This window comes from Podarcis cretensis, assembly GCF_951804945.1.
Source record: "Podarcis cretensis genome assembly, chromosome: 14".
NCBI lineage: Eukaryota > Metazoa > Chordata > Lepidosauria > Squamata > Lacertidae > Podarcis > Podarcis cretensis.
This window is the reverse complement of record NC_137183.1, coordinates 30,091,002-30,117,210: the sequence shown is the minus strand read 5'-3', so window position 1 is coordinate 30,117,210 and position 26,209 is coordinate 30,091,002. Positions and strand designations below refer to the sequence as shown.

The 26,209-nt window shown below is 49.7% G+C and overlaps 2 protein-coding genes and 1 long non-coding RNA gene across 3 annotated transcripts in view; 2 read left to right on the top strand and 1 right to left on the bottom strand.

Moving 5' to 3' along the window:
- Nucleotides 1–41: 41 nt before the first annotated feature.
- Nucleotides 42–20,945, bottom strand: TP53BP1 (tumor protein p53 binding protein 1). Its single transcript, XM_079952829.1, has 25 exons — nt 20,458–20,945; nt 20,313–20,377; nt 19,844–19,999; nt 18,665–18,707; nt 17,746–17,915; nt 16,701–16,806; nt 15,942–16,033; nt 15,509–15,666; nt 13,963–15,118; nt 12,742–12,861; nt 11,680–11,904; nt 11,315–11,366; nt 10,732–10,827; nt 8,776–9,265; nt 7,600–7,752; nt 5,511–5,794; nt 4,828–5,004; nt 4,318–4,712; nt 4,017–4,208; nt 3,597–3,791; nt 3,166–3,366; nt 1,658–1,752; nt 945–1,144; nt 681–826; nt 42–364 (listed from the first exon to the last, which is right to left on the bottom strand). The coding sequence occupies exons 1-25, from the start codon at nt 20,841–20,843 to the stop codon at nt 180–182; spliced, it is 5,538 nt and encodes a 1,845-aa protein (XP_079808955.1). The 5' UTR covers nt 20,844–20,945; the 3' UTR covers nt 42–179.
- A 97-nt stretch (nt 20,946–21,042) lies between these two features.
- Nucleotides 21,043–23,077, top strand: LOC307202667. Its single transcript, XR_013832964.1, has 2 exons — nt 21,043–21,906; nt 23,000–23,077. It is a non-coding gene; the product is annotated as an uncharacterized lncRNA (long non-coding RNA).
- Nucleotides 23,078–26,064: 2,987 nt separating this feature from the next.
- MAP1A (microtubule associated protein 1A) overlaps nt 26,065–26,209 on the top strand; it is a 36,179-nt gene continuing 36,034 nt past the window's right edge. Inside the window, exon 1 of the mRNA XM_079952728.1 lies at nt 26,065–26,195. Within this exon, the coding sequence (XP_079808854.1) occupies nt 26,066–26,195 (130 nt within the window). The 5' untranslated portion in view covers nt 26,065. The remainder of the gene's footprint in view (nt 26,196–26,209) is intronic.

Below are 26,209 nucleotides of genomic sequence, written 5' to 3'. Positions count from 1 at the left end.
TGCTGGGCCACTTTAGAGTTGGTAAGAGGAGAAATCCTAGGTACTGCAACAAGAAAATTGACGTTTATTATCATAAAAGTCCAGAAGTTAAAACTATATACAGCACTTCATGCACAGTTCAAGTGACACAGACATTTAAAACCTTGGTGACAATGACAGCCTCCACAAAGCAAAAAGGTTCAACTGGGGACAGAATCAAGCTGATACTTTGGGTGTTTGAATCCAACTTTCTTCCCCGCAATGAGGCACTGGATCACCCACTCTTGGGTCACCACTGGCAGCTGTAGCGCTTCAGCACATTTCAAGAAAGCTGTTGGGCACGAAGCATCAGTCACCACGACATCAAACACAGCCAGACTCACATCTGTGGAAACAGAAAACAAGAATTGCCCTGTGTGGTCAAACCTTTCCTCCTGCTTGTTCACAGCACCAGGTACTTGATCTTGCTGCCTTTGGAAAAGGATGGATGGCAGCTCCACACAAGGAAAGGGGTGAAGGGAGAAGCAGCCATTCAATTCTTGCCCTGCCTCATCCAACTTCTCAGCAACCCTCAGGAATCGATAAGTTAAAGCAGGCCTCTTTTCTGCACAGGGGGATTGGTATGTCTCAGTGGGCAACGGAGAGCCTCTTGCCAATCTACCCGCCACAGAAACCAGCTGGCTGCCTTCCAGGGCTTGTACCTTTGCTCCATGAGGCAGATTCCTGCAGCTTAACAGAAGCAGCGCCCCCCATCATAAGAATCTCAGACCAGAGCTCCAGGAAGTCCTGCTGCTCACTGGACACCAGAAGCACCTTCAGCTTACTGAAAGGGTTCTCACGGGAGTGCCTAGAAAGAAGCAAAAGTTAGAGGCAGCTCCACTGCAAAGAAACTGGGCATGCCACCCTGTTCCACCTGCACCAAGTGGGTAAGCTGCTCATGGTCCCTCCAACATTCACGGACTTACCAGTCCAGCAACCTCTGCTCCTGCAGGCTATAACCAGCTGGCAACAAATAATTCCGGTAGTTCTGCAGCTGGTTGGCATGACAACTGTCATGGACCCAGACGTGAGACACACAGGGGATTCCTCGGGCAAGGCACAGAAAGTAAATCCGGTTGCGGCAGTGTCTGTCTGCTATCAGGAAGCACTTGTAGGCTGCACTGCACTGGACAAAGGAAGTGGAGGCTGAGACCTGGGCTTCCATACAAACACAAAGCCCTGGAAGAGGCTGCAGGTTCAGTATAAAACACCGGGTGTGGTCAAATGCTTATTTGACACCAACTAGCCAGCCAGGCTAACTGCAAAATGGAAGGCTGAGTACTGGCAGAAGTAGAGAATTTAGAAATGTGCCAATGGAAGGAAAAGAGGCTCTCTCTGCCTCTATTTCAAGCAGCTCCTATCAAGATCTGTCCCATTCCAAGAGGCATCATGGCCAGGCACCTCCTTTTCTCATCCCAGGTCTTGAAAGGAGAACAATTGGCAATTCCCATTTGACAACCTGTGTGCAGGTGAAGCTGCCACCCGTCACGCACCTGCCTCCCTTGGACCACACCCAGAAAAGCATCCATTTCATCATTAAAAGGAAAACAGCAGCAAAGCACCAACACCCTCTCTAAATAAATCTCCACTGCCAACCTAGGTGATGCTACTTCATGTATCCCCAGCTCTGGCTCCTGACCTGGCTTTCATTGAAGTCCTCCAGGATGAAACCACCTCCAGCTTGCAGCTGCAGTCCAATGTAGTGTTTGTTGTAAGGTGTTACCTCCAAGAAGTCTAGAAAACAGGATGAAGTTAGCGGAGTTAATTCTTTAGCATAAATAGAGCACTACACCTCTTCCCTTGCAGGAGAACTGTGAAACATTTCCACACAATCAAAATCTCAATTTTTATTTCTATTTTAAAAGCTGCATGTTGACTTCTTTTAAATGCTCGCTTCTGTCAATTTTTAAGTTAGTATTTTGATTTTTCTTTGTAAACTATGAATTTTGTTAAATAAAGAACATTAAAACAACTGCATTGAAATTCAGTTCAGAGACAAAACATAACTAGGAACAGCTATTCACTTTAAAAATTATTCTCCACTGTTCAGTAATGTGCTCTAAGAACTGCTTTTATACTCAACAGAAAATAATACAATTGACAAGAACGTGTGTGCAGCACAGATTATTTAGACATTTAGAGATGCCTAGAGAAACGCAGAAAGGTCTTCACCTAGTGCCAAGATGACATAAGAGATAGTAGTAACAGGTGAGGAAAGTGACCCAAAGGGGTGTGCTATTGCCAAGAAAACCTTCAGGACAGCACACATGCAATTAAGAGAAGGAGGCGGAACCCAGAGAAGAGCCTTCAGTGATGACCTCAGTACCTGGGCTGGTTCGTTCAGAAGGTGGTGGTCCTTCAAAAATCCAAGCCCCTTGCTGCAAAGGGTTTTAAAAGGTAAGCACCAACACTTGGAGCCATGTTCAGAAATTGACTGTTAAGTTAGTGAAATTATTTTTTGAGCCCTAAAGCGAGCCCCAAATGGTAGCTGTAAGGAGCATGAAAGTTGTAGGAGAGATCTGCAGCTCATTCCCAAATCACTGATTTCTCTTAAAGGGCCACAAGATGGCAAACATGTTCTGCCCCACAATTGGAAATTCCTTATCTTTGGGGCTTCTAGGACCTGGAATAGCAGAAGGCATGACTGCCACCTGGCACGGCTCCCCAAGTAGCCTTCAAGGGATTTCACACTGTCATGTTGCCCAACAGCCCTCCTGTGATGTGCTTGCACACTGCTGGCAAGGTGCAAGGATACAGCCAGTCTTACCAAGTCCCAGGTTAAACTATCCCCTCAATAAACTAACTTTGGAAAGTGCAGTAAGATACTGGCTTGCTGACTTCAAGTTTTTGCAGCCCCACAACTTGCCACTTCCTTAGCCCTTGTAGGCACACCACTATCCTGCAAAGAGGACAGAAACCAGAGCTAGCAGAATCCCTACCAGGGATCCTTGGCCAAGCTGCCTTCCTTTGGCCCCCATGTGAACAAGATGCTGAACTAGGTGGGCCCCCTTTGGTCCCTTACTAGTTCTGCCTTCTCTGTCACCCACTTCTCTGTCACCACCCTAAATGAGCAATGGCTTAACCAGATTCAGTCAACGAGGGCCACCCTTGCCCCCAACAGCCTCCCTGGAGCAATGGAGCACTCACCTTCCTCTTCGCTGCTCACTGCAGGCTCCTGGCAACTGGAGAGTTTATCTGTGGGGTCTGCCATTGTGAGGAGAAAGGCATAGCCCAGAAAGAGAGTCTTGTTGTGGGGCATAGGCCCCCATCGGTCATCTGGTGCCGGGATATCTCCCAAGTCCCCTCCACTGACAGATGGGCTCACTGCTTCCCTGGAACAGGCAGCCCCTGTGGAGGGAGGGAGGAAAATCAAAGTCCTGTGGCTGCCTCCTGACAGCAGGTCAGCAGCCTCAACTTAGAATTTCTGTCATGGAGAGGGAGGGGAGCCTTGATCCTCCAGGTGCAAGAGCTCAGCTCCAGCTCCTCTGGTTTGGGAGGAAAGGCTGGAGAAGACCAAGAAGGGAAAATCTGGTCCAGGGAGAAGAGATGCAATACAAGGAGACATAAAACAGTCTGACCTGGCTTTGTAGGGGTTGCCCGCCGCCCTCGTTTGGCAGGGGATCTCTCCTCTTCTGAGGCAACTAGCTTCCTCTTGCTAGACAGCCTGTGCGGGGTCTGGGGGCTCTCAGGGCCCTTGCGGGTGGGTGTTGTGTTGTTGGAGGTGCTGGGGGAGCCAAGGTTGCGCCTTTTCCGCTTTCCTTCCACCAGGTTATCTAGCCCCACAAGGAAAATGTTGTTAGCTCCCACCTCAACACGCAGCAGCACCAAGGCCCCTCTGCATGTTTTCTGCAGGGTAGCAGAAGGAAGTCACTTGCGCCTCTTAAAACTGAAGAGTTTACCCAAGGCCAGCATCCTGCAGCTCCAGCCCTCAAGAGGTTCCTAGGTGTTCCCATTTCTCTTGGCCAGACCCACAGGGCAGTTGCCTACAGGCTGCTTACCAAGGCTGATGTCAGCCGCCTTTGTCAGGGGCATGACGGGTTCGTAGGGGCCCAACCCAAATTGCTCTCGGAGCCGATTCCCTTGCTCTAAAGACAAGATGACTGCTCTCCGCCGGTACCACTTCCGCTGGCCCTCCTTCTCAATGCAATAGAACAGCTCCCCAGCCTCCTTCCGGTGCCCCTTCACTACCCCTGCAGCCAAGGCAGAAGGCATCATAAGGGCAGCTCACAGCCTGGGACCCAACTCCCCCCTACCGCCCACCCCAAACACTGCAGGTCCCTTGCCAGCCAGACGAGTTACCTGCGCTGAAGTATTCGTCCTCCGAAAGGGCCGTCACCTCTGTTTCCAGGGGGAGAGGGTCGCACAGCAAGATGTCTTTGCCTGGAACATCACATTCATAGCCATCGTCAAAGCGCAGCTTATATTTGACACCCCCTACATCCTGTGTGATAGTCCCAGAGTAGAAGTAGCCATTCGAGGACCACTTTGCCACCACCCGGAGGCCCACAAAGCTGTCCGCAGAAGAGGTGGCGGCGGCAGAGGAAAGCTCTGTGCTGGTAGAAACCCCCAGACGCTCTTGCAAGGGGATTTCAGGGGAGATGCTGCGGTCCTGCCCCTTCAAAGGGCGATGCGTGTGGCAGTCCTCTTCTGGCAAGGCTGTGGTTGACAGATCCTCCACAGCTGGCAAGCTGGCCCTGCAGATCCAGGGAGAGAAACAGCTGGAGAAGCTGCAAGGGCCTTTAGCTCTTGCTACTCCACCCCACCAGGGTCACCTCCCTCATCAGCATCAGCTGACCTTCACCACGCTACCTGGCTCCGGCCGATCGCGATGTGAGGCGGCCCCTTCGCCCTCGTCTGCGAGGAGTTGGAGGGGCTCTGCCACTCCTCTGGTTGATCATGCCTTGCGCTTCCTCCTCACACACCCCAGTAACTGCTGCATGGTCAGGCTGGACTGGAGACTGAGGCTGGCTGCCCCCCTTCCTAGGGCTAGGGAAACCAAAGGCAGCGTTAACCTCTGCACAGCCAGCCTGCCTGCCAGCCACAATGCCCTGGAGGCCCCACACATGCTCCCAGGGTCATGGCACAGAACTGTGGGCACAAAGAATTTATCCCTCGCATTTCAAGGTAAACAGCAAAGCCCAGATAAAGCTGCTCACAAGGCAACCCAACATGATTTGCCGCATTGTTCCCCCAGTTTGAAACATCACTCAATACAACACCAACCTTCAAGTATTTAAAACCTTGACATCAAAAATATTAACTCGCCAACTGTGAATAAATTCAATTCGTTTTAGAACCCATGGCCTTTTAAAAGTATAGCACAGGCTTTCAGTTTGGAATCTGGTTAAACAACACACTGACAGAGTCATATTCATGCCCCACCTGAAACAATACTCCAAAGAATGCAAAATGGCCTCTTTCTCTTCCACCCTGCTGTTCCCCCAAAGTGAAGCCTTCCTCTGATGTCCTTTTCCCAGAGGCCCTGCACCCACCTGAGCTTTCTGACCCCTGGGAAGGCCAAGTCTCCAGGCCCGGCTCCTTGGCAAGGTCTCCCTCCTCTCAGAAGAGTGCCTCCTTGCCCAGAACTTGTCCCACTGTGTGTGACGGACAAGGCACTGCTCCCTCCACTGGACATGCGCTGGAGGCCAGAGGCCTTGGATGAGAAGGAGCTGATGTCACCAAGGTCTCCAGAGGCAAGCGAAGAAGAGCCTCCCGTGCGAGAGGGGGAGACGTCCACCTCGCTCTCCTGGCACTCCATGATGGGGTCCTCTCTCTCCTGAAAGAAAAGCAGACTGGGATTCAAGGGAGGGAGGGAAGGTGCCAGGTGCCAGATACAAGGGGAGAGATGCCCTAGGACCAGCGCTTTCAGATCCCAAGAGGGATCCATCCACAGTCAAGTCCCTCTCAGCCAGATACATGTAGGGCAGGGCAAAGCTCCCAGAGCAGTGCTCTTCCCACAACAGAGCTACTTTCTGACATTCTAAACAGGAAACTCTTTGGGTATCCATCCTGTTGATGCTCAGCTCTATCAGAGAAAGAGGGAGAAAGTGCCGCACCCTTTAGCCACAAGGCATTTTATTCCACTCTCCTCTGCTCAACAAAATAAAATACTTACCTGTAAGGTCAGAACAGGCAAAATGATGTTCTTTTCGCTGGAGAAGGCACTTCAAGCGCCCATCTCAAAAGAGCAGAGCTGAACTGCAGAAGCAAACCCTGACAAAAGCTCACCTACTCCAAGGTTCCCTACCTCCCCAAAGCTCCTTTAAATTTTCAAGAAGCAATTTAAAAATAAAACCTGCCTTAACAGTATTAGCAGCCAGAGAAAACTCAGAGAAATAAGCTGATGGTGAAAACACCCCACACAATGCCTATCTGATCTTGAAAGAGTCTTGCAGGAAACTCTGGTGTGTATAGTCCAGTTGCAGGAAAGACAGAAAAATGTAAACCGAAACCAAAACACTTAGATATATGCTATGCACATGTAAAAGATTGCATTTTAAAAGGATGGATCAAGCTTAGGTATTGTTCTACAGGGTTTATGATTGCATATATTTTTACAAAGCCTTTAAATTTAAAATGCTGACTATGGAATTGGGTCTTACTGAGTAAAAGCAGAAAAAAATTGCCAGGTGTTAAAGACAGAATTTCAAGTTAGGAGGGCTGCTGGAATATTCTAGAAAGAACTTGAGAATTGGTCTTGAACAGGTTGCTAGGCAACAGAAAAATCTCCCCAGCAACAGGTGCCTTTATTAAGTGCATGTGGTCAATAAAGGTCAGTTAGTGTGTAAATGAACAAAGTTGTAAATGAGTCAGCAATTGAGTCTCTGGTCAGATGGCTAGAGGAGAAGGAATTATATTGTTTTATTAGTTTTATTTGACCGGTGTAATTTTTTTGTATATAATAAAGATTCTCTGTAAAAGAAACTCTGCTGCAAGTCTTAAAAAGAATACAATGCAAGAGTAGATGCTCACATGTCAACAACCAGCACCAAATAGGTAATTTGTGATCACAGTACCTTAAGGTTCACAGGTCCAACACTCAAAGGTGCAAGATAGGGAGCAGGATTTGTGGCTCCAAAATGGCCTGGATGCGTATGATATAGTGTGTATTATCAAGTAGGGGACCAATATGGCAAACTCAGAGAAGCAACTGGCAAAGCACAAGAAGCCCTAGGAAACCAATGAAAAGGAGATGGAGGCCTAGAGACAACAAGCGGGCAAGTGACTGTCCCAAGATCACATGGGATAAGGTCAGAGATTTCCCTTTCTGAGGTCCACACACCCATCTGGCAGCCCAAAGGAACAAGAGCAAGCATGCCCTGTCCGCTACAGGAATGAACTTGTGGGGGTTTAATGATGAATTCTCCTGTACAGGAATAGGTAGTGCTGGTGTTTGACAACTCATTTTGAGTAACAGGTTTGTCTTGCTTATTTAATCCAAAGGAGAAAGCATTTTATTTGAGTCTTATTCAGTGTTCTCCAAAACAGCAAAATTATTGGTTGGAAAAAGTAGGAAAAATTCTCTTTAAAAAACGCAGAAAGTTTTCTGAACTGTCCCAGCCTTGACATCTCTCGCCTTACCTCCACTACCTTGCGTTCCACTTCTGCCCCATCCTTGTAGTAGATGTCTGTGATGAGTCGTGTGACAACAGTTCGTACTTCGCGGATGGTCCGTATATGACGCCGGAGGGCTCTGCCTGGGGGCGGGCGAGGCAAATCAAACCCTTCCTCGTGCTGAAGAAAAGAAAAAGGCAGAAAGTTTTCAGAGATTCCTCCACAGCACACTGCTGTTTGGAATAAAAGGGGAACATCACTGTCAGAGGAACAGGAGACTGCATTATACAGAATTAAACAGCACTGGTCAATCCAGCTCAGTACCATCTGGACACTAACAGGCAACAGCAGCTCTCCACTGTTTCTTAGCTCGAATCCCATCAGCACTCACCACCTGAGCTTGCTATTAGAGGCACGAACGGCTTTCACAGAGCTGCAAATGGCACATAAAAGGGCAACTAAAAATGGCTTGGTGACAAGAGAGGCCTCCTGCAGCACCAGAATTATCCAATACAAGCAACTGGCAGCAAATGCAGGACATGCCCCAAAATGCATCTGGACAATCATGCCCTCCTGAAATTCACTGTCACAGGACAGGGTCATCACATGCACTTGCAGAAACCATTCACCTATGATGGCAATAGTTTGAGATTTCTTTGTCAGACAGCTCTGCCTGATCTGTTTGACATTTTGACTGTAATTGTGCAGTTTTCACCTATATGGCATGTCGTGACATATGAAATAAATTTATAAATATATTTAAATATAAATCTCATACAGCCAAACCTCAGCTCCCGAAAACCCAGAAGTAACTGCTCCGGTTTTTGAATGATTTTTGGAAGCCGAACGGTCTTCCACAGAGGTTTGACTGTATTTATATATAAACAAACGAAATACGTTCAGAGGCCGGGATAGCCATTGCCACCCTTGTGGGCTTCTCACTAGCACCTGGCTGATCACTACTGTGAGGGGGACTTGGTGGACCTTTAGGCTGACCAATCAAAGTGCTTCTCTTGATGAGGCTGCTTCTTCCCACCTTGCTCAGAGTTGGAAAGTCTGGGGGAGGCACATGTGGCAACTGCCACCTCCCACTCTAAAAGCTGAGACCAGGAGGTAGTAGATAATCCTTTGCCCCTGCCACAGGCAGCTGCACCTCTCTCCCCCCTCCCCCTTTTCCAAGTACATGATCCAACTCCCTCTCACCTGGTTGTGCTGGGTCCCTGGCGCATGCCCAGCCCTGGCAGGCCTAGATCCATGGTCCTCTTCCACCTGCACTTTAGTGTCCTGCTGTCCAGGCCACAACCCAGCCGTGCTGGTCCCCACCTCCACCTGGCCAGTAGGCACTGTTTGTGTGGCTGCTGACGTGAATTCCGCTGGCCCTCGAAGGAACTCTGCCACAGCCTGCGTCCCCTTGCTGCTGGTGCCAGATTTTGGCGTTTGAGCTCCATCATTCCCTGCAGCCACCAGAACGGAAGCTGCCTTTTGGGGGGCCCTCTGTTCTTTTTGCTCCTGAGTTCCTGCTGTTTCAACTTCCATGTCCTCTCCCTCCTCTGCACAACCCACTGTCCGCTTAGCGCTCAAGCCAGAGTCCTGGACTGGTCCACAACCCAGCGGCACAAGCCTTCGCTGGCTTTGCCAGGTTGCAGGTGGCTCCTGCTCCTCCTGGGAACTTGGGAAATTGAACAGGTCACCCCTGAAAGCAATCAGAAAAGCATGAGAGGAGCTCTGCCAGATCACAATGAATGTCCATCCAAATCTCGTCTTCTGTTACCAGCAGGGGCAAGTCAGATGTTCCTAGGGAACCCAGAAGCAGATACAAAGGCAAAGTTCTCCCTTACTAAGAGATAAGCTGATTCTCAGCCTGCAGCCCCATTTGGAATGACTGTGTTGAAAGACCTTTTGTTCATGGCTTTGTCCATGGCTACCCATTCAAGATTAAAAGGGTCTGTGATTTGGAGTCTTCCCTTTAATCCCTGTACATAAACCATCAAGTATGCAGAATTTCATATTGTACAGAGACTACATAGGCATATTTTTACTTTAGGTGTATTTTTGCTGTTGACAGGTATATCCAATGACTAAACAAGCCATGCATGCATATGAACACACACAAAGGGACAGAGCATTCAGAAAAATATCCCGCAATCTATCGCATTTGCGTGATGCCAACTGTCCCAATAAGCTGCCTGGCTGTCCAGGAGACCTGCTCAGAAAAAGGATCTTTCAACTGCTGCTGTTTTATAGCCCTCACCCTGCAAGACCAGCTGCCCTGGGACAAACACCGCCCACTGAGCATGTCCTAGGTGTATCCTGCTTGCCTCACAACTGGCAACAGGCCTGGCACAAGCATATGATTCCAACAGGCAGAACTTGGGGTGGCTCAGCAAAGCCAAGACGCACCTTAGCTAGGGGAGGGATTTCCCAGGAGTATCTACTGCACACAGAGGAAAGCAGCACATGGCCTGGGTGTGGGATGTAAAACACAGGAGCAGTCAATTACAACATTCCTAGAGTGTATGTGTTTAGACATGGGGAGGGATGTTTGTCCAGCCAGCAGGTAAACTTCCTGGGACAGACTTCCTCCACATGTGACTAGAGGTGGGTGTGGCCTCACCTGTGCAGGTAACAACAGAAGCACAGGGCAGGGGCAGCCATCTCTCTCTCTCTCTCTCTTCTCTTCCTTCGAAGAAGCAACATCTGCTATGCTAAAGATGCCCTCTTGGCTCCCAACCAAGAGAGGAGAAAGAGACTATCTTCTTATAAGGTAGATACCAAATGTATATTTCTTTATTAGCCTGTCTGCCTTCTGGGATCCGACTGTGAACAGAATGTGAGTAAACTCTTTTTATATTTTGTAAAGGACTGTGTCGTGTCTTGTATTTTAAGAGGGAATAAAGGGGAAATTACCAGAGTAATTATTATAGAGGTTCTAGCGAACCTGAGCAGAAGCTACCGTTGCAAACTTTAAGGAGAATGTTTTTACTCTGCTGATATTGGGAACTTGTTAACACAAGTTGGATAAGGATATAATCACACAATATATCCTCTCCTGCATCCCTGAACATTCCCACACTGGGATGAGTTATTAGTTCATGTGGAAGGGAAGTTGCGCAGAGACAGCCCTAGAGACAGCACCAGGGAGGCCTTCCATGGACTTGCCTGAATAGTGGACAAGGCAGCTCAGGGCGCTGAGCCTTGTCTTCTTCACGCTGTACTTCACAGACTCGAGTGAAGACGGATGGCGCCTTCCGGGAGCTATAGGCAGAAGAGAGAGACAGGCTCAGAAAGTATCAATCCTGCCAAAGAAATAGCTAAGGCCTATGAGCCTGCTAGCAGTGAAGCAACCTGGCCAGTATTTGGTGGCCCCAGAAAGTGCCCCAGAATGCTGGGGCCTCAAGCACCCACAAGGACCTCTAGTTCAGAAAACCCCTCAGATGCCATTAAATACCAACATCCTTCACCTCCCTAGCAGCAGCTACGAGTATCTGGAAGGATGGAGGGAGCAAGACACGCTTTCCTGCCCCTCCAAATACCTCTCTGGGGCTCAGCCCTCTCTGACATGGGCAGTTCACCCACGCATGGGGAAAACTGATGAAAGCAGCCCTAGAGATATTGTCAGTCTGGCCCAGTTGGGCCTAAACTGGATGGCAGGAGGATGGCACATAAGCACACACACCCCTTTCCCAGCAGATGCCATTCAGCTCTGTCACAAAGGGCTTAAGTACCAGTACCTGCCTATTACCTGGAAACAACTCCTGTGACAGACCCGTTCTTCTTTTCACTGGATGTGGGCTCTGGGGGCAAAGAGGAAGGCATTAGAAGCATTCCACCCCCTCCCAAACACTTTGGATCAAAAGTCACCACCCAGTTAGAAAGCCTTGCCATTTTCTTCACAACTTGCCCAGGACAAGGACCACCTCTTCCTTGCCTAAAGGGCCAGGTTTCTGCAAGTGTTTCCAACAGCACTGCCAAATCAGCCCTTCCCAGGCAGAGATGGAATCATGAGTACTATAAAGACTGCTAGTCAAGTAGTCAGTACTGTTTGGAGTCACTAGTCCAGGGCAGGGGACCATCGCTCCGCAACTGCTCTTGCACTGAATCTCTTACTGTCCAGGCTGAAGGGCAGGGACTCGTCACTCTCTTCCGTCACAGGGGTCACAAGGTTCATGCGCAAGGACAGCTTCCCCTGCTCCTCACAGGCGGCCTCAGCGCTCCCTTTGCCACTCTCCTCCATCTCAACAGAGGTCAGAGCACTCTCCACTGTCACATTGTTGGTGCCCTCAGCTGTGACATCGCTGGTTGCTATGGTATTGTCCGGGCAGTTTCCAGCCTCTGAAACAAGCAAAGCAAGATGGCAGGTTCACCAACAGCCACCCAGGCTTACTGGAAAGAACCAGCACAGAAAGCCTCTTGGCCACCCCCAAGCAGATCGCAGCTCTGCAGCACCAGAATATGCCTTAGCCCTTGGGCCAACTGCTCTAATATCAGAAAGAAACTGAATGAGCTGGGCTCCCAATCCAAGCTATGTGGGTTGTACTTCTGCAAGGGAGCCAAGAAGAATTTGGGCCCTTGAAACCTTGCACCTTCTGGAATTCTGTGGAGGAAGCCACAGCAGCAGTTGGAGCTGCATCCAGATTTGCTTCAGATTATAACAGTGTAGACAGCAACTGTCCACACTTCTCAGCTGCTCCAAGGGCAGAGTCTGTCATTCCCTTTGTGGTCTGTAGCTCCTTCCAAATGGCAGAGGAAGTGGCAGAGCACTTGCTTTGTATGCACAAGGTCCCAGGTTCAATCCCTAGCAGTCCCTCCAGTTAGAGGGATCAGTCAGCTGGTGCTGTGAGATCCTCTTCACACTTGAAGCCCCAGCTGCTGCCAGTCAGATATGACAATAGAGCAAAATGAACAGGCAATATGGCACAATGTAAGGTCATATCTTCCAGGCTCACACCATTCTGGCAATATGTAAACAGCTACCACAGGGCCTCCCTCCCACTGGGGTTTTGCTATACTGATGGCTGCTTGGATCAGTCCCCTCCTTGCTCTCCACCAGCACACACAACTTCTGAAGACAAAGAGAAGGATGAAAGATGGCCACTTTGGGAAGGCTGGAAGGCAGCTGGTGCCCATCTCTATCACTCACAGAAACCCCACCCCACATCTCCTACTCACCAATAGGAGTGCTGTGTCGCCTGGGGCCTTTCTTCAGCTGGCCAATGTGAGGTGGTGTGATGCCTGTCAGAGGCTCAATCACATGCTTCTCCTTCAGCAGGGCAAGATGAAAGGGGGTTCCTGGAACAAGGTATTACAACAGACAGGTGGTAAGCTCACATTCTGCTACTAGGCACCCTCCTTGCCACAAATTCTCGGCAGCTAAATAGTGAGCCAAGGGCCCCAACTGGAAGAAAACAGCATGGCATCACACTACCAGGCAAGGTCATCTTCTTTGGTGATCACTCGTAGTCGAGTAAGATTGTCTTCCATAAACACTGTTTTAACAATAATTCCAGAGAGTGAGACCAGGCAAGAAGATTCCTTTGCAAATCCTGTGCCCAGGCCTCTTACTTCCTGCCATGTGCTGCATAGAGGCTGGTACAAGGCACAGATACTGGAGAAGTCTGTTTTATGTTTTTTTTTTGGGGGGGGGGGTTAGTTTCTAGTCCAGAAGGTTGAAACCATGGGCAGAGCAAAGCCCAAGTCCCCAATGCACAAACATCCCAGCTCCTCCCACCTACGCTAAACATATTGTACTCTAGACAGGCACTTACAGAACATGCTGTGCTTCTCTAACAATGTAATCACCGAAAACAGATAACAGTAACTGCTGAAAGATAGCAGGGTGGAGGGTGAGACCTTGCCAGTCATCAAGCCACAGAGAGCACTAGAACACTGTTCCAACAGCCTGGAAGGCTCTCACTGCAGCTGCAAAGGAGTCTGAGCTGATTTGAATTATGCCTGTACTTCCATTTCTCTTCTGTGAACTGCCCAGAGAGCTCTGGCTATTAGGCAGTCCACATATGTACTTAATAAGCAATAAATAAGGTAGCATTTAAAAGCCAACAGGCCAATGCAGCCTCTGTGAGAACAGATGCAATGCACCCTTCACACACCAGACAGGCACAGAGGCAGGAAGGGAACAACCTCCATCTCAGTCTATGTGTATCATGCCCTTTGGCAACCACTAGAGAGTATTTCAAGGAAAGAACTCACACAATAGAGCAGAGGGATAGGGAGAGGAGGGGGCAAGAGAAATTATCTTCTTAAGCTGCAAAAGGCTACTCTCCTTTCTCTCTCAGCCACATTGGCTCAAGCCTAGGCAGCCTGGGTCACTCCACAGGGATGCTTTCCAATGATGCAATTCTACTGCTGCTCTTACTCTCCAGAACCACTTACCGCTGGGCAGGCTAGCAGGTGGCTCAGGACCCCTCTGGCACAGCTGCACCTCTCTCTCCAGCCCACATGGCTTCTGCTGGATCTCCCTCTGGTCCTCTGCACTCCCAGGATGTGATCCCTCTTCCAAAGTCACTGCTGGTGCTTTCTCCTTCCCAGGCAAGGGCCCCAGCTCTGAATCTTCCCTTGCAGTAACTGATGGGCTCCCTGGAAGGGTAGCAGACTTCCTACTGCCTTGCTCTGGAGGTGCTGCTGCTGCTTGGCTCTCTGCAGTTTCATCCTCCTTGGCTGTTGTTGGCACACCGCTCCCTTCCCCCTGGGGGGGCAGCAGTGGCAAGCTCTCCTCCTCCTCCAGCACACTTCCCAAGTTGCTTCTGCCTGGAGAGATGGCAGCAGGCAGCCCCACTCCAGGGGCAACACTGGACCTCCCCTGGGACCTGCTTCCCTCCAGCTCTGGTTGGGAGTCAGAGAGCTTCAGTGTCACCCCAGGGCCGATCCTCAGGGAAGCCTCCTCCTTGGAGTCTTCCAAGGGGTCTTCTTTTAAGTTTCCTGGATCTGGGTGTGCAGGCTCTCCAGCTGCCTGGAGCACATTCTCAGAGTCTTCTCTGGCTGCAGCAGGTTCCACATGCTGGTCCACCTTTTCTTCCTGAGAGTGAGTCGAGTGAAGGCAAGACCTTCCGTCCCTCAGCAGCTCAGCTTCTCCTTGCGCTTCACCAGGCGTTTCTGGGACAGCTTCACATTCTGGCTCCTGAGACCCCTGGCACAAGAGGTGGCCCTGACTTGCAAGGTCATCTCCAACTCCAACTTGGGCAGTGGAACCTCTTCCTGCAGGCTGCCCAGTTGAGGCATGGCTGTCCTCATTAAACCGCTGCTGCTCGCTACATCTACCATCCAAGCCAAGCTTCTCCACTGGAGGACCATGAGCTTCCATGGCTGTTTCCTCAGGCTGCACAGCCTCAGTGGACTGGCTGCACTCACTAGCAGACAGCGCCAATAGGCAGGCCTCACCCGAGGGCCATGACAAGGGGCCCTCCACAACAGATGCAGGTGCCTCAGGGACTTCAGAGCTGTCTGCTGGCAAACTGATACCACAATCATCTCCTTTCTCTGTCTGTGCCTCAGGCCCTTTCTCTAAGCTTGGAGTTGGGAGGAAAGTGTCCTAAAACAGGGGGAAACACAAATAGATTGGAATATGACAGCTCCACACCTGAGATTCTGCAACCAGGCCAGCTCTCAAGAGAACCAGAAGTAATTCTTGACACTGCAACCAAGACACACCAGCAGGGCAATCACACAGCAAGATGCTTCATAAAGTATTGCTTCCTGTTTTCCACAACCAACATGGTGGCCAGGAGATTTGCCCTTCTATACACAAAGCCAGGCTAACGCTTTGTGAATGTCTCGAAAATCCTATGACAAAAAAGCACAAGTGAAGGAAAGGATTGTCAAACTGTAGGGCAAGAGGCGTGGGGGCCTCCTTACTTCTACCAAGGATGAACACAGCACAGAGAAGACCAGTCTCAGTGCTGGGCACCTTCTGACCACTCACATGGGAGAACTCTGGTTGTGATGGTATGGGAGTGAATGCTGGAGTAAAAGCTGGCGCATCTTGAGCGACAGGTGTAGAGGACTGAGGAAGACCTGGAGTCTGAGTCTCCTTTGGCTCTTCTTCTTGCTTCCCTCCTCCTCCTCCTCCTGTTGCTGCTGCTGCAACAGAAGATGGTGGATAAATTAACGTTATTGCCTAAGCAAAAGAGGACAGCCTTGTTCCTGCTGCTGGAGCAGAACACCTCATTGCCAAAAAAGCTGAAGGGCACCAACTGGCCCTCTGCACCCCTCTTTCAGTGCTCAAAAAGAGGAGGGGCCTCCACATTCAGAAATGAAAGAAAAGAAACCTGGGTCACCATTACTAAGTTGTCTTTTTGAACACCATAGCTTGGGCCAAGGGCTACCAAGGCCTCCAGCAGAAAGAGTTGACTTACCTTCTGTTCCCTGTTCTGTTGGGCTTCTTGGAATGATGAGGGGTACAGAATGTGAGATGCCAGGAGATGGCGTAGGAAGGCCTGAAGCACAACTACAAAGAAAAAGAGAACACTCGGTTGCCTCACTGTCTGCATATGCAAGGTCACAAGAAAAAAGCAAATGAGCTAATCTATTCCGAAGATCTGAAGGCCAAAGCCAAGGCTCAGCTCACAGGCACAGGCCACATTTGTACCTCCCACTGAACATGAAACACAAGCAGCGCTCGGTTGTGTGCCTCATCAGGGAACAGAAAGGAGAAAAAGGAAGGCAACAAAGACCAATGATCACAGAAGGAGTAGAGGCAAAGAAAGCTCAGTTACTTTGAAAGGTGGACACAATTACGATACTATCAATGAAAGCATAAGTGCCAATCAATACAGGGATAACCAACTGCACAACTGACTCAATTAGTGAATTCAGGAGGCAAGGAAGTAATAAGTGGATCATCAATTAGCCGAGAAGGAAAAAGGTCATAGTGGAAGAGCACCTTCTTCATATGAGGAAGGCCCAAGGTTCAATTCCGGGTTGCATTTCCAAGCACGGCTGGGAATGCCCCCCATCTGAAATTCTGGAAAGCTTCTGCCAGTCAGTGTGAGCAATACTGAGCTAGATGGACCTGACTCAGTGTAAGGGACCTGACTCAGTGTAAGGCAGCTTCCTAGAAGCAATTATTCAGGGAAACAGGTAACAAAAACAACCTGAGCAGGCTTGTTACTTACATGGAAAGAGGTCCCTGTCCAGAGAGATGAAGGACATGCAGAGAATCGGCAGGAGTGCACACTGGAGAATTTGCTGCTTCCACTCTGGACACATTACTGTCACCATCTGGAACAAAGGCAATTAAAATTAACAAAACCATTTAGCAGTTTTGTCAAGCAACCCAATGAACACTGCCTTGAAAATCTGTCTCCCAGCTGCACTGATCTTTCCCCTATATTAAAGTCAATTTTAATACCTTGTTGCAACTACTCAGAATTGCAGAAGACCACCCACAATTTGTGGTGTGCAAAAATATAACTGTAAATTTAAGTAAACCCAACATGGATGGAAAATGATTTACATTCCTCAGCAACACCATCAAATATTGATGATCGGTTGAGATTTTCCCAGAGAGCTGCTATCTCTAAATCTAGAGAAATTTATTCCTGGGCACCTGATTGGCCACTGTTGGAAGGGCAAATGGTATGTCCTTCAGCCACAGTGGCAGCTGGCAGGTTTTAATGCTGTCACCAAAGAATGATTTTGCATATTTGCCTGAAAACTAGAACTCTCAGGGTGCTGCACGCAAGTCAGCAATGCAACTGATGAGCTACATTTTGAGCAGCCCATGCTAGAATCTGACAACCCTGTACAACTTGTTCAGCATTGGTTATCTGTGCCACTACATATTCAAAGCCATCTGCACAAACAAAAGAGGCAAAATTTGAAGAATTCAAAACACTGAGGCATTTTCAAAATGCAGCAACAGCAAAGGGTGACAGAGAAACACATCCGTTGAAAAGGCAACTTTATCAGTGCCACTGGAATTCCAATCATCCACAAAGCAATTGCCTACCATTCCTCCCACAGCAACTGTGTGCCGTGCATAGGAGACATACACTAATCTGTCTATGTGGTCCCATGAACCTATGTAGCACTATCTATATAGTAACCAAGTAGGAAACCTTCCTTTACTATCAGGATAGGCAGAGCTTCAGCAAACTGCACCTGCTTCCCCCTCATGGGTCGCAGGGGCCACGGCACAGGCATGCAGTCTGTTTTCACCTGTTTTGCTGCTCTGGCCAAACATGTCCTCCTGAGTGGATAAGACATCAGCATCCTGTGTATGCCACCCAGAGGGATCCGTCCCTTGTGGCCTTCTGTCAAGTGGATGGCAGGCAGAAGTTGGACTCCTTGCAGGTTCTTTATGGAACTGCAGAATTTTTGGGGTGCTGCTGGGAACATAAGTGTAATCAATATTCCCCAGGGTATCATTGTTTATATTTGTTGCCTGCTCTTCACTGTAAGGCCCCAGGGTGGACTACATCTTGAGAAAAACAATACAACAAGCTGAAAGAATGCCACACAAATAAGCTGATAGCTTCCCTGGGGATTAAAAACAGGACACAAAGCATGCACAGAACTTGGGGAGTGGAGGAATGTTTGCTTTTGTGCTGAGTTTTGCCAAAGGTGCAAACAGAACTTTGCTGCTGGGCCTGAAAAATACCAGTGGGAATGGCTATAAGCTACTCCACCATTTCTTTAGGTAATGCAAAAAAGAAAACAGTCAGGGAACTTTTTTCTCATTCAAATGAGGTTTAATAAGAGTGCCAGCAGCACCTTGGTGCAACCCCCTCCTGCAAAATCCCAATGGGAAGGTCTGTCCCTTCTTTCTTTCCTTCTTGGCCAGGAGGCAACAGCAAGGCTCCTCCAATACTTTTAGCCGAATCCCAACTAACAGGAATGAAAATATCTTTCCTTCACAAAGAACAAGGCAGAAAAGTAGTAGCAGCTTCTCTCCTACCAGCAGCAGGAATGTTTGGCACATGTGTGACAGCAAGGACTTCATGGAACCACATGTGCTTCACAGCTGGTTTAATGGGCAAAGAAACTGCACCCCCTACAGAGAGGGCAAGCTCTCCATGCCCCCTTTCCTGAAAGTTCAACCATGCAACAAGTTAGCCAACAAGTATGAGATATTTACCTATCAGGAGAGTCACTCCCAGACTTTGTCACTTCATCTGGATCTGCATGCAGAGCAGAAAAGGCATCAGGAATTAGTGCTTCACTTGAAATACCAGAGCACAACTGCACTATGTTGCATTCTAAGGGCTTTTCCAGAGAATTACTAAATCTGATTTTGATCTAGGTGCTAAGTCAAAATCTGCTTGGATTCCCTGTATGACCTATTATCTATTATGGGCTTTGGTTTTTTTGCTAGTTTTATATGTATTTTATTGGTAATTTTATTATGTACACTGCTAAGATTGCACCTAACTTAAATTAATGAACCTAGATCACTCATGTCTACTAATTTCAATGGGTCTATTCAGAGTAGTACTAACAATGGATACAACTCAATGTTAGTTTAGAAGACAATCTCCAATGGAGAAGACAACAGGACAGCAGTGAGTGCCAACCCAAAAGATACTTATAACATCACATCCAACCACAATCCAAGCAGCATTACTATCTTCAAAAGATTTTGGAATATAAGAAGCTGCCTGATATGTGATCAGATTATTTGCCCCCCCTAGTCTGGGATAGTCTATTCTGAGAGCAGCTTCCCAGGGCTCAAGCTCAGTCAAGCTCCCTTGTTTCTGCTTGCAAACTACATGCTCTACCACTGGCAGCTACAGTCCCTCAAGTGCCTTGCAGGGATACTGTATACAAAAGTACTGTTACTCCAGAGACTCAGTTTATTGATAAGTACTAGGAGAAAAGAACTGTAAGGCTCCCATCTGCCACCCAGAGGCAGCCAATCCATCCAGCTGCAGAAAAGCGGGAAGGGGAAGTAACTGGCCTGTCTCTATCCCAGCTTGTTGTAAGAATAATACGTTTAAAACCTGGTGCCTGAGCTTGCTTTCCCCCACTCACCCCACTGCCCAATGCATGTCTTTTAGACTGTATGCCCAAGGAAAGGGACCGCTTACTTTGTAAGCCATTCTGGAAGCTTTGGCCATCTACATTGTAAACTGGGTAAAATGTTCTTCAAACGAATGAATGAACAAGTAAGGATGGTTTAAAAGAAAGAAGGTTCAGTTTGGGCCCGAAGTCCTTTTGAGGCAGTGTGAGTAGTTTAACAGAAGAGTTGAAGTTTTCCTATCCCAGAGGAAAGGGCTGCTCAGCTAAAGACTCAGGAGGCCGCCCCCACTTCACCTACCGCCTTTGGAATCCTCCTCCTGCTCCTCTTCTTCCAAGGCCACTTTGGGTTGCAGCTGCTCCTTATCACTAACCGCACTAGCTGTGGAGTCTCCTTCAAGGTTCTGGCTCTGGGAGAGCTCCAAAACACCGAAGCCCAGCTGCGACATGCCTGATTCTAGCATCAGAAGATAAGAACTTCCTCAGCACATGTGGAAGGGCTCCAGCATCCAAAGGGAGGAAATGGGCCCGGCAAACAACCCCTCCCTCTCCCACCCCGCCAAGGTTACTTGTGAACCCAAGAGGGCTGCAGAACAGTCAGGAGGGGACTCCGATCCCCCCGCCACCGTTCAAGGACAGCCTCCAGCGAGAACAGACGACGGCCTGTGCAGCCCCCCCCCCCCCAACCACGGGGCTGGATTCTCAGCAATGGCGAAGGGGCAGCCCCCAAGGGCCGTCCCCAGCAGCAGCAGGCGGAGGAGGCCACTTACCTTCCGCGCAGAGCGAGCCCGGTGCAGCAGCAGCGCCGCCGCCGCCGCAGGGGTCGTCCGCCGCCCTGCAAGGGAGACAAGCAACGTCTCAGAGGGGTCAAGCAGGCCGAAAGCCCGCCCGCGGAGAAGGAATGGCGGTGCCCACCTGGTGTTCCTGGCGAGCGGCGGCGGCAGCTGCTCCAAGACCTGGCTGAGGAGGGCGCGGGGCGAGTCGGAGGCCGGCAGCGAAGGCGGCAAGCGAGCGGGCCCAGAGCCCCCTGCGGGACCCCGCTCAGCCCCCTCAGCGCCCCGGGCCTCCTCCTGCTGCTCCTCCGGGCCTCCTCCTGCCGCCTTCGCTCCCGGAACGACCCGCGGCCCATCCGTCTCGTCGTCCGCCCCTGGCCCCCGCCACCTCCTCTTCAGGCCGGGCAGGGCCTGCGGCTCCTCGCCGTCGTCCTGGGCGGAGTCCGGCTCCGGCTGCGAGTCCTCCACCAGCAGGCAGGGCGCCGACGGGCAGAAGCCCAAGTCCAGCGGGCTCCCCGCGGGGTCCATCCTGCGCCAGGCGGAGAAGGAGGCCTCTCGGAGGGGAGGACGGGGGGTCGCGTGAGCTGCGAATCCTCCCCCAACAGACACAGAGACGAGCGAGAGCGCGCGCACAGGCAAAAAAAAAAAGTCGGGGAGCGAGCGCACGCGCGGGAAGAACGCCTTGCCCCGCCCCCTCGGGCGTTCGCGCGGCGGCTCCGGCCGGCCACGCTGCAGGCCCCGCCCCCACGCGTTCCGCGCTGCGCGGGGGTTGCCGTGACAACGCGGCGCCACATGCCCCGGCCAAGGCCAGAGAGGGGGCGGGGCTCGCGGAAAGCTCCACCTCCCCGCTTCCAATGCCAGGCCTGAATATAAATAAGCAAGAGAATGGTCTGTGGTCGCGGGTGGTGGCGCTGATGGGAGTCCAAGCTGGCTCGGAAGGCCCGGTCGCCAGCAGCGCACGCCAGGAGGCAGCAGTGCACAAGCTCCCCAAAGCGAGGGTCACGTGTGCCCGGTCACCTTTAGAACAGGGAACGATAATAATATAATAGATGCAGCTCCACCAGGTGGATTGTCAAAGATGGCACAGATGACGAAGGGGGATTTTGATGGAAAGACGCTTGGCATTATCCGGCTGGCCGCACACCTGAGATACCAAGGGCACACTCCTAGAACTGTCTTTGTGCAAGGGCATAGCAGCGCCCACAGAGGAAGGAGGGGTACCACGGGCGTAGCCAGGATTTATTTTGGAGGGAGACAGGCATTATTGGGGGGGGGGCAGAACTGAGTTATCTGTGATGCTGTTGGTCAGTTAGTTAAGTATTTTTATTTACAGTATTTACTTGATTTGGGGAAGGGCAGGTGCACCCCCCTGGCTACACCCATGAGGGATGCCCCTGCCACAAAGGTGGAGCTGAGTCTTTCATGTTTCCTTCCAGCCCTTCTCTATGGGGTCATAATTCCATACATGGGATATTTGGAACAGGATGGTGTAGATCTGGTACAGGATCACAACGGGGCAAGCAACAATTTGGGGGGCAGAAGCAACTCCCCTGCAAGAAGAAGGTTACAACATTTGGGATGTTTTAGTTTGGTAAGATGGGACATGACAGAGCTGGCAGGGGAGCCTCTGATCCTCCAGGCCAAATTAGACCTGGCAGGGATTCTACTTTTGGTCACAAGGCCTTTTTCCTCAAGCCATGCCCATCAAATTGGTGCTATTTAAATATTGATTCCAAATGGCATCCAGTTGTATCCAAACATAGACAAAAACCTCCATCTCAGGAACAAACAATTTGGTCATGATATCTTAAGAGGTGTCCAAACGCACAGCAAACAGTCAACTTTCCAAGATATATAGATGTAAACATAGGATTTTTTACCCATGTGCATCATTTTACATTTGATTACACTGAACCAGTGTTGCAAATTTAATGCCCCTTCCCCCAGGTTGAAAATATCCATTTGGAGCTCTTTACTATCCCGTTTTGTTTTTAACATCCTGAATAACTAGGTGTCCTCAGCATACTTGACTTCCTCAATGTTCATCCTGACTCCGTATCACTTATGAACCAGTTAAATAGCACAGGTCCCAGTACAGATATCTGGGGAATCCCATTTCTTCCAAGTACACAATGTCTACCAGATAACACCGTTAGAGTGTCAATAACATAAACAAAAAAGTAGTTATTGACACTCTAAAAGGTTAATGATTCAGGTAGGTAGCCATGTTGGTCTGACGCAGTCGAAATATATATATAAAATAAAAAAATGAGAGACCAACTAAGTTTGTTCTGGGTATAAGCTTTCGTGTGCATGGAGAAGCCATGCTGATTCATCTTCAGCAAGACTTATTTTTTTTATGCTTTGTAATGCTCTTCTATATGATTTTTGATACCAATTGCTGGGAATTACAAGTGGGGAGAATCCTGTTTCCCTCAAGTTCTGCTTGTGGGCTTCCCATTGGGGCAACTGGTCAGTTATTGTGAAAACAGGATGTTGGATTAGGTGGGCCTTTGGCCTCATCCAGCAGCAAGGCTCTTCCTACGTAATTGCCTGTTTCTGAGCCAGAGGGACCAGATGATTGCCCCTCCCTACTGTGTCACATTTTAAAGTGCTGAGGTGCTACACGGGGAAGAGAAGGGCTATGTCTGGTTTTGTCATCAGAGATGCGTTTTGCATTCTAGGAAGAAGCCTTGCCCACCCTGCTCCGGAGACCAGTTTGCAGCCTGTTCCTTTTAAACAAAACACCTGAAGGAGAAAGAAGAAAAGTTAGTCTGTTTCTTAAAATAAACAGAATGTTCTTTACCTGTTAAGAGATGACATTTTTGTTCTATAGTTGGTTTCTCCTGCAATAAATGCTGGTATTCCAAAACTAAAAGAGGCAGAGCTGGGCAGGAACTGCCTTCCTTCTAAGCATCAATTCTCTATGATGCCATTTACTCCTGGAAGAGAAAGAGATGGCTCTGGAACCAGGTCCTGCATGATAGGTAAAACAGGAAATACTGGTCTTTGTACATTGCCTCCATAAATAATTACTTTGAAGAAAAAGCATTTGTTTTTCCAATTAAAATTGAAGCAGTTAGATTTTGGAAGAAATATAGTTAGGCTCCTATTCAATTGCTGCTGAATTCCAGTTCAATCACATTTTGTTTGCTCACTAAGGAGTTTTGTTGGGTAAGAGAAAGAGATTTGTTGAATAAATACAGCCTGATAAAAGGCATGTTTACTTTGAAACCCACTAAAATCAGTGGAACCTGCGTGCAGGTAAATGTCCACATGAGCACAGCCTTAAGTGGTCTAGCCTCAGTGTATTCCAGTTAGTAACTTACACACTGCAGGAATTGAGATTCTTGAACTGTGACTGTCAAATAGATAGAGAGAGATAGAGATATATGGACATTTGTCAATTTTTACTTATTTCACATTATTTCCTTCCTCTCCTCTTTTTCCCTAAGGAGCTCAGGCCAAGTTTGAGACTCCTCATACCACCAGAGGTGGACAACCTCTGCCCCTTCATATGATGCTGTACTCCAGCTCCCTGAACAGGGATTTAATCCTGGATCAATACCAGATAGATAATCTATAACTGGAGGCCCCTGTCTTGTCTTTGGTCTGATGCATTGATCAGACACTGATCACAAGGGAACACCAGAGGCCCTATGGTCATCCATCCAGAGGAGCTAGGTGCCCTGATACAGAACATAATTTATTGGTTAATAACAAACTAGGATATAGCAGTAAAGATACTATATAGATATGGACTATCTAAAAGACTGAGAAAGGCAATAAGATTGGGAGATGAAAAATCAGAAGTACTTAGCTCTTGAAACCATTTGGAGCAAGTTCTTTGCTGTTGGGAACTGTCCTTGGTCCTGCAAGTTCTATTGCTGTCCCTTCCTTTGCTTCCTTGTTTTACAACAAAGATGGGAAGTGGGAGGTGTATAATCTGATCACCTGGTGTCTTTTTATTTTCTTCAGAATAGTTGCCACATTGACTGAAATTGCACTGGTGGACATATGCTATTTGTACCTGTCCCAAGTCGTCTCCCTCTGGCAAAAGGTGTGGGGCAACAGGTGCTTGTATTTACCCTCCTCTCCAGTGGTGTATATGCCAGCATGAGGGAGCCCGGTTCAGGGAAGTTTTTAATGTGTGACATTTTAATGTATTTTTAATCTTTGTTGGAAGCCGCCCAGAGTGGCTGGGGAAACGCAGCCGGATGGGCAGGGTACAAATAATAAATTATTATTATTATTATTATTATTAGGAATATTCTTACAATTGAGGAAAGGGCAGGGGGAGAGAATTAAAAGCTTTCCCCTCAGTGCTGTTTCCCTGCTTAAATTAGCAGCCCACTTCAGGTTCTTTGAAGAAAAAGAGCTAGGAAGTGCCCTGTTGAGGTCTCGTTTGGTCCAGCATCTGATTTCCCACAGTGGCCCATCAGGTGCCCCAAGGAGTGTCCGACAACAGGCAAAACACAAGGTGATTGTCTTCCATATTTTCTTATTTTCTTATTCCCTTTCAAAGGCATCTGAGTTCTGGTCCATCGCCACACCTATAGTGTGCGATGTTTTACTGTGGTTTTATAATTTTCTAGAAACTGCCCAGAGTGGCTGGGGCAACCCAGTCAGATGGGTGGCATATAAATAATATTTTTTAAATTAAATTATTGTTGTGGAAGTGAATTCCATCATTTAACTACGTGCCATGTGAAAAATTCTTCCTTTTGTCTGACCTTAATCTTCCAATGCTCAGCTTCACTGTATGTCCCTAGGATCTAATATTTTGAAAGAAGGCAAAGGGCAGCTGTCCCCTTTCTCCACACCATGTATAATTATCTGTCACTTCTCTGCTGCCTTTCTTCTTTCTAAGCTAAGAAGCCCTCAGTGCTCAGCACCACCTTCTGCCCTGCCAAGAACCTGCAGCCCCTTGGGGATGGACACCAGCTGCCAGCGTGGAGGTAAAAGAGGAAGGTCGGGGAACTGGCTGGCAGGGCTGCCCTTCTGAGGGAAGAGGGCTATAGGGTCACCAGCATTGCAGGGGCCCCGCGGGTTGCCGCCCCTCACTCTGCATTGTAGACAGGCGCTGCAGCTGGGGGCCAAGGCAGCTTCCCCACCTCCGCTCGTTTGGAGGCCGCTGGCCTGACTGGGGGGGGGGGCAGACCTCTGGCCGGCGGGGAGGGATCGCCTTCTCGCGGCAGGCAAAGGGGTTCGCTCTCCTTTGCCCCACCCGATGAAAAGAGGGAAGGGTCGCCCTCATTCCTCGGTGCCGGCTGGGGGTACATCACCGGAACCCAGCAGCAGGAGCAAAAGCTGGATCAAACCCTGGCGCGTAGGGGAGGGGGCTCCGCTAACAGAGATAAGCGCCTGTTGGGCTGCAAGACAGCGGCTGGGATCGCCTCGGGTCCTGGAAGAAGCGTGTATATCTCTCCAGGAGAGGAGAAGGAAGATGCAATTCCGCCCCGCCCCTCCCAGCCCGTTCGACGCGGGGAGGGGAAAGAGCCCCGCCCCTTCTGTGACTCCGCCCCACGCCCTGCTTATTCTAAGCACGCCTAGGTAGGTGGGCGGGGACGCCCTCGGGGGCGGGGCCACGGGAATCCCCGCCCCAGCGCCTCGTGGGGCACGTGCGTTCTGAGGAGCCAATCCGCGCGCGGCCGGCTCTCCCCTTAAGAGGCGCGCGCAGGAGGCTGCTGCGGCATCTGCGGAGTTGGGAACCAGTTGCTATGGGGACGCCGGCGGCCGGGCCTGTCACCATGGAGACGCCGGCGGCGCCCGGCAGCGGCAGGCGGGGGAGGCAGCGGCGGGGCCACGCGGTGCTTGCCGTGATCGGCGAGGTCGGCACCGAGCAAGAGCGGGAAACGCTGCGCCGGAGCCTCGAGCGCGGTAAGGACGGGCGG

Excerpts from the sequence above, each read along its gene's own strand:
- TP53BP1 (XM_079952829.1), bottom strand. The coding sequence starts at position 20,843 with ATGGACCCCGCGGGGAGCCCGCTGGACTTGGGCTTCTGCCCGTCGGCG. Across the intron at positions 16,807-17,745 it reads TGGCCAGAGCAGCAAAACAG|ATGGTGACAGTAATGTGTCC; the intron begins GTGAAAACAGAC and ends CCTTTGTTCCAG. Across the intron at positions 3,367-3,596 it reads GGCAACCCCTACAAAGCCAG|GGGCTGCCTGTTCCAGGGAA; the intron begins GTCAGACTGTTT and ends CTCCCTCCACAG.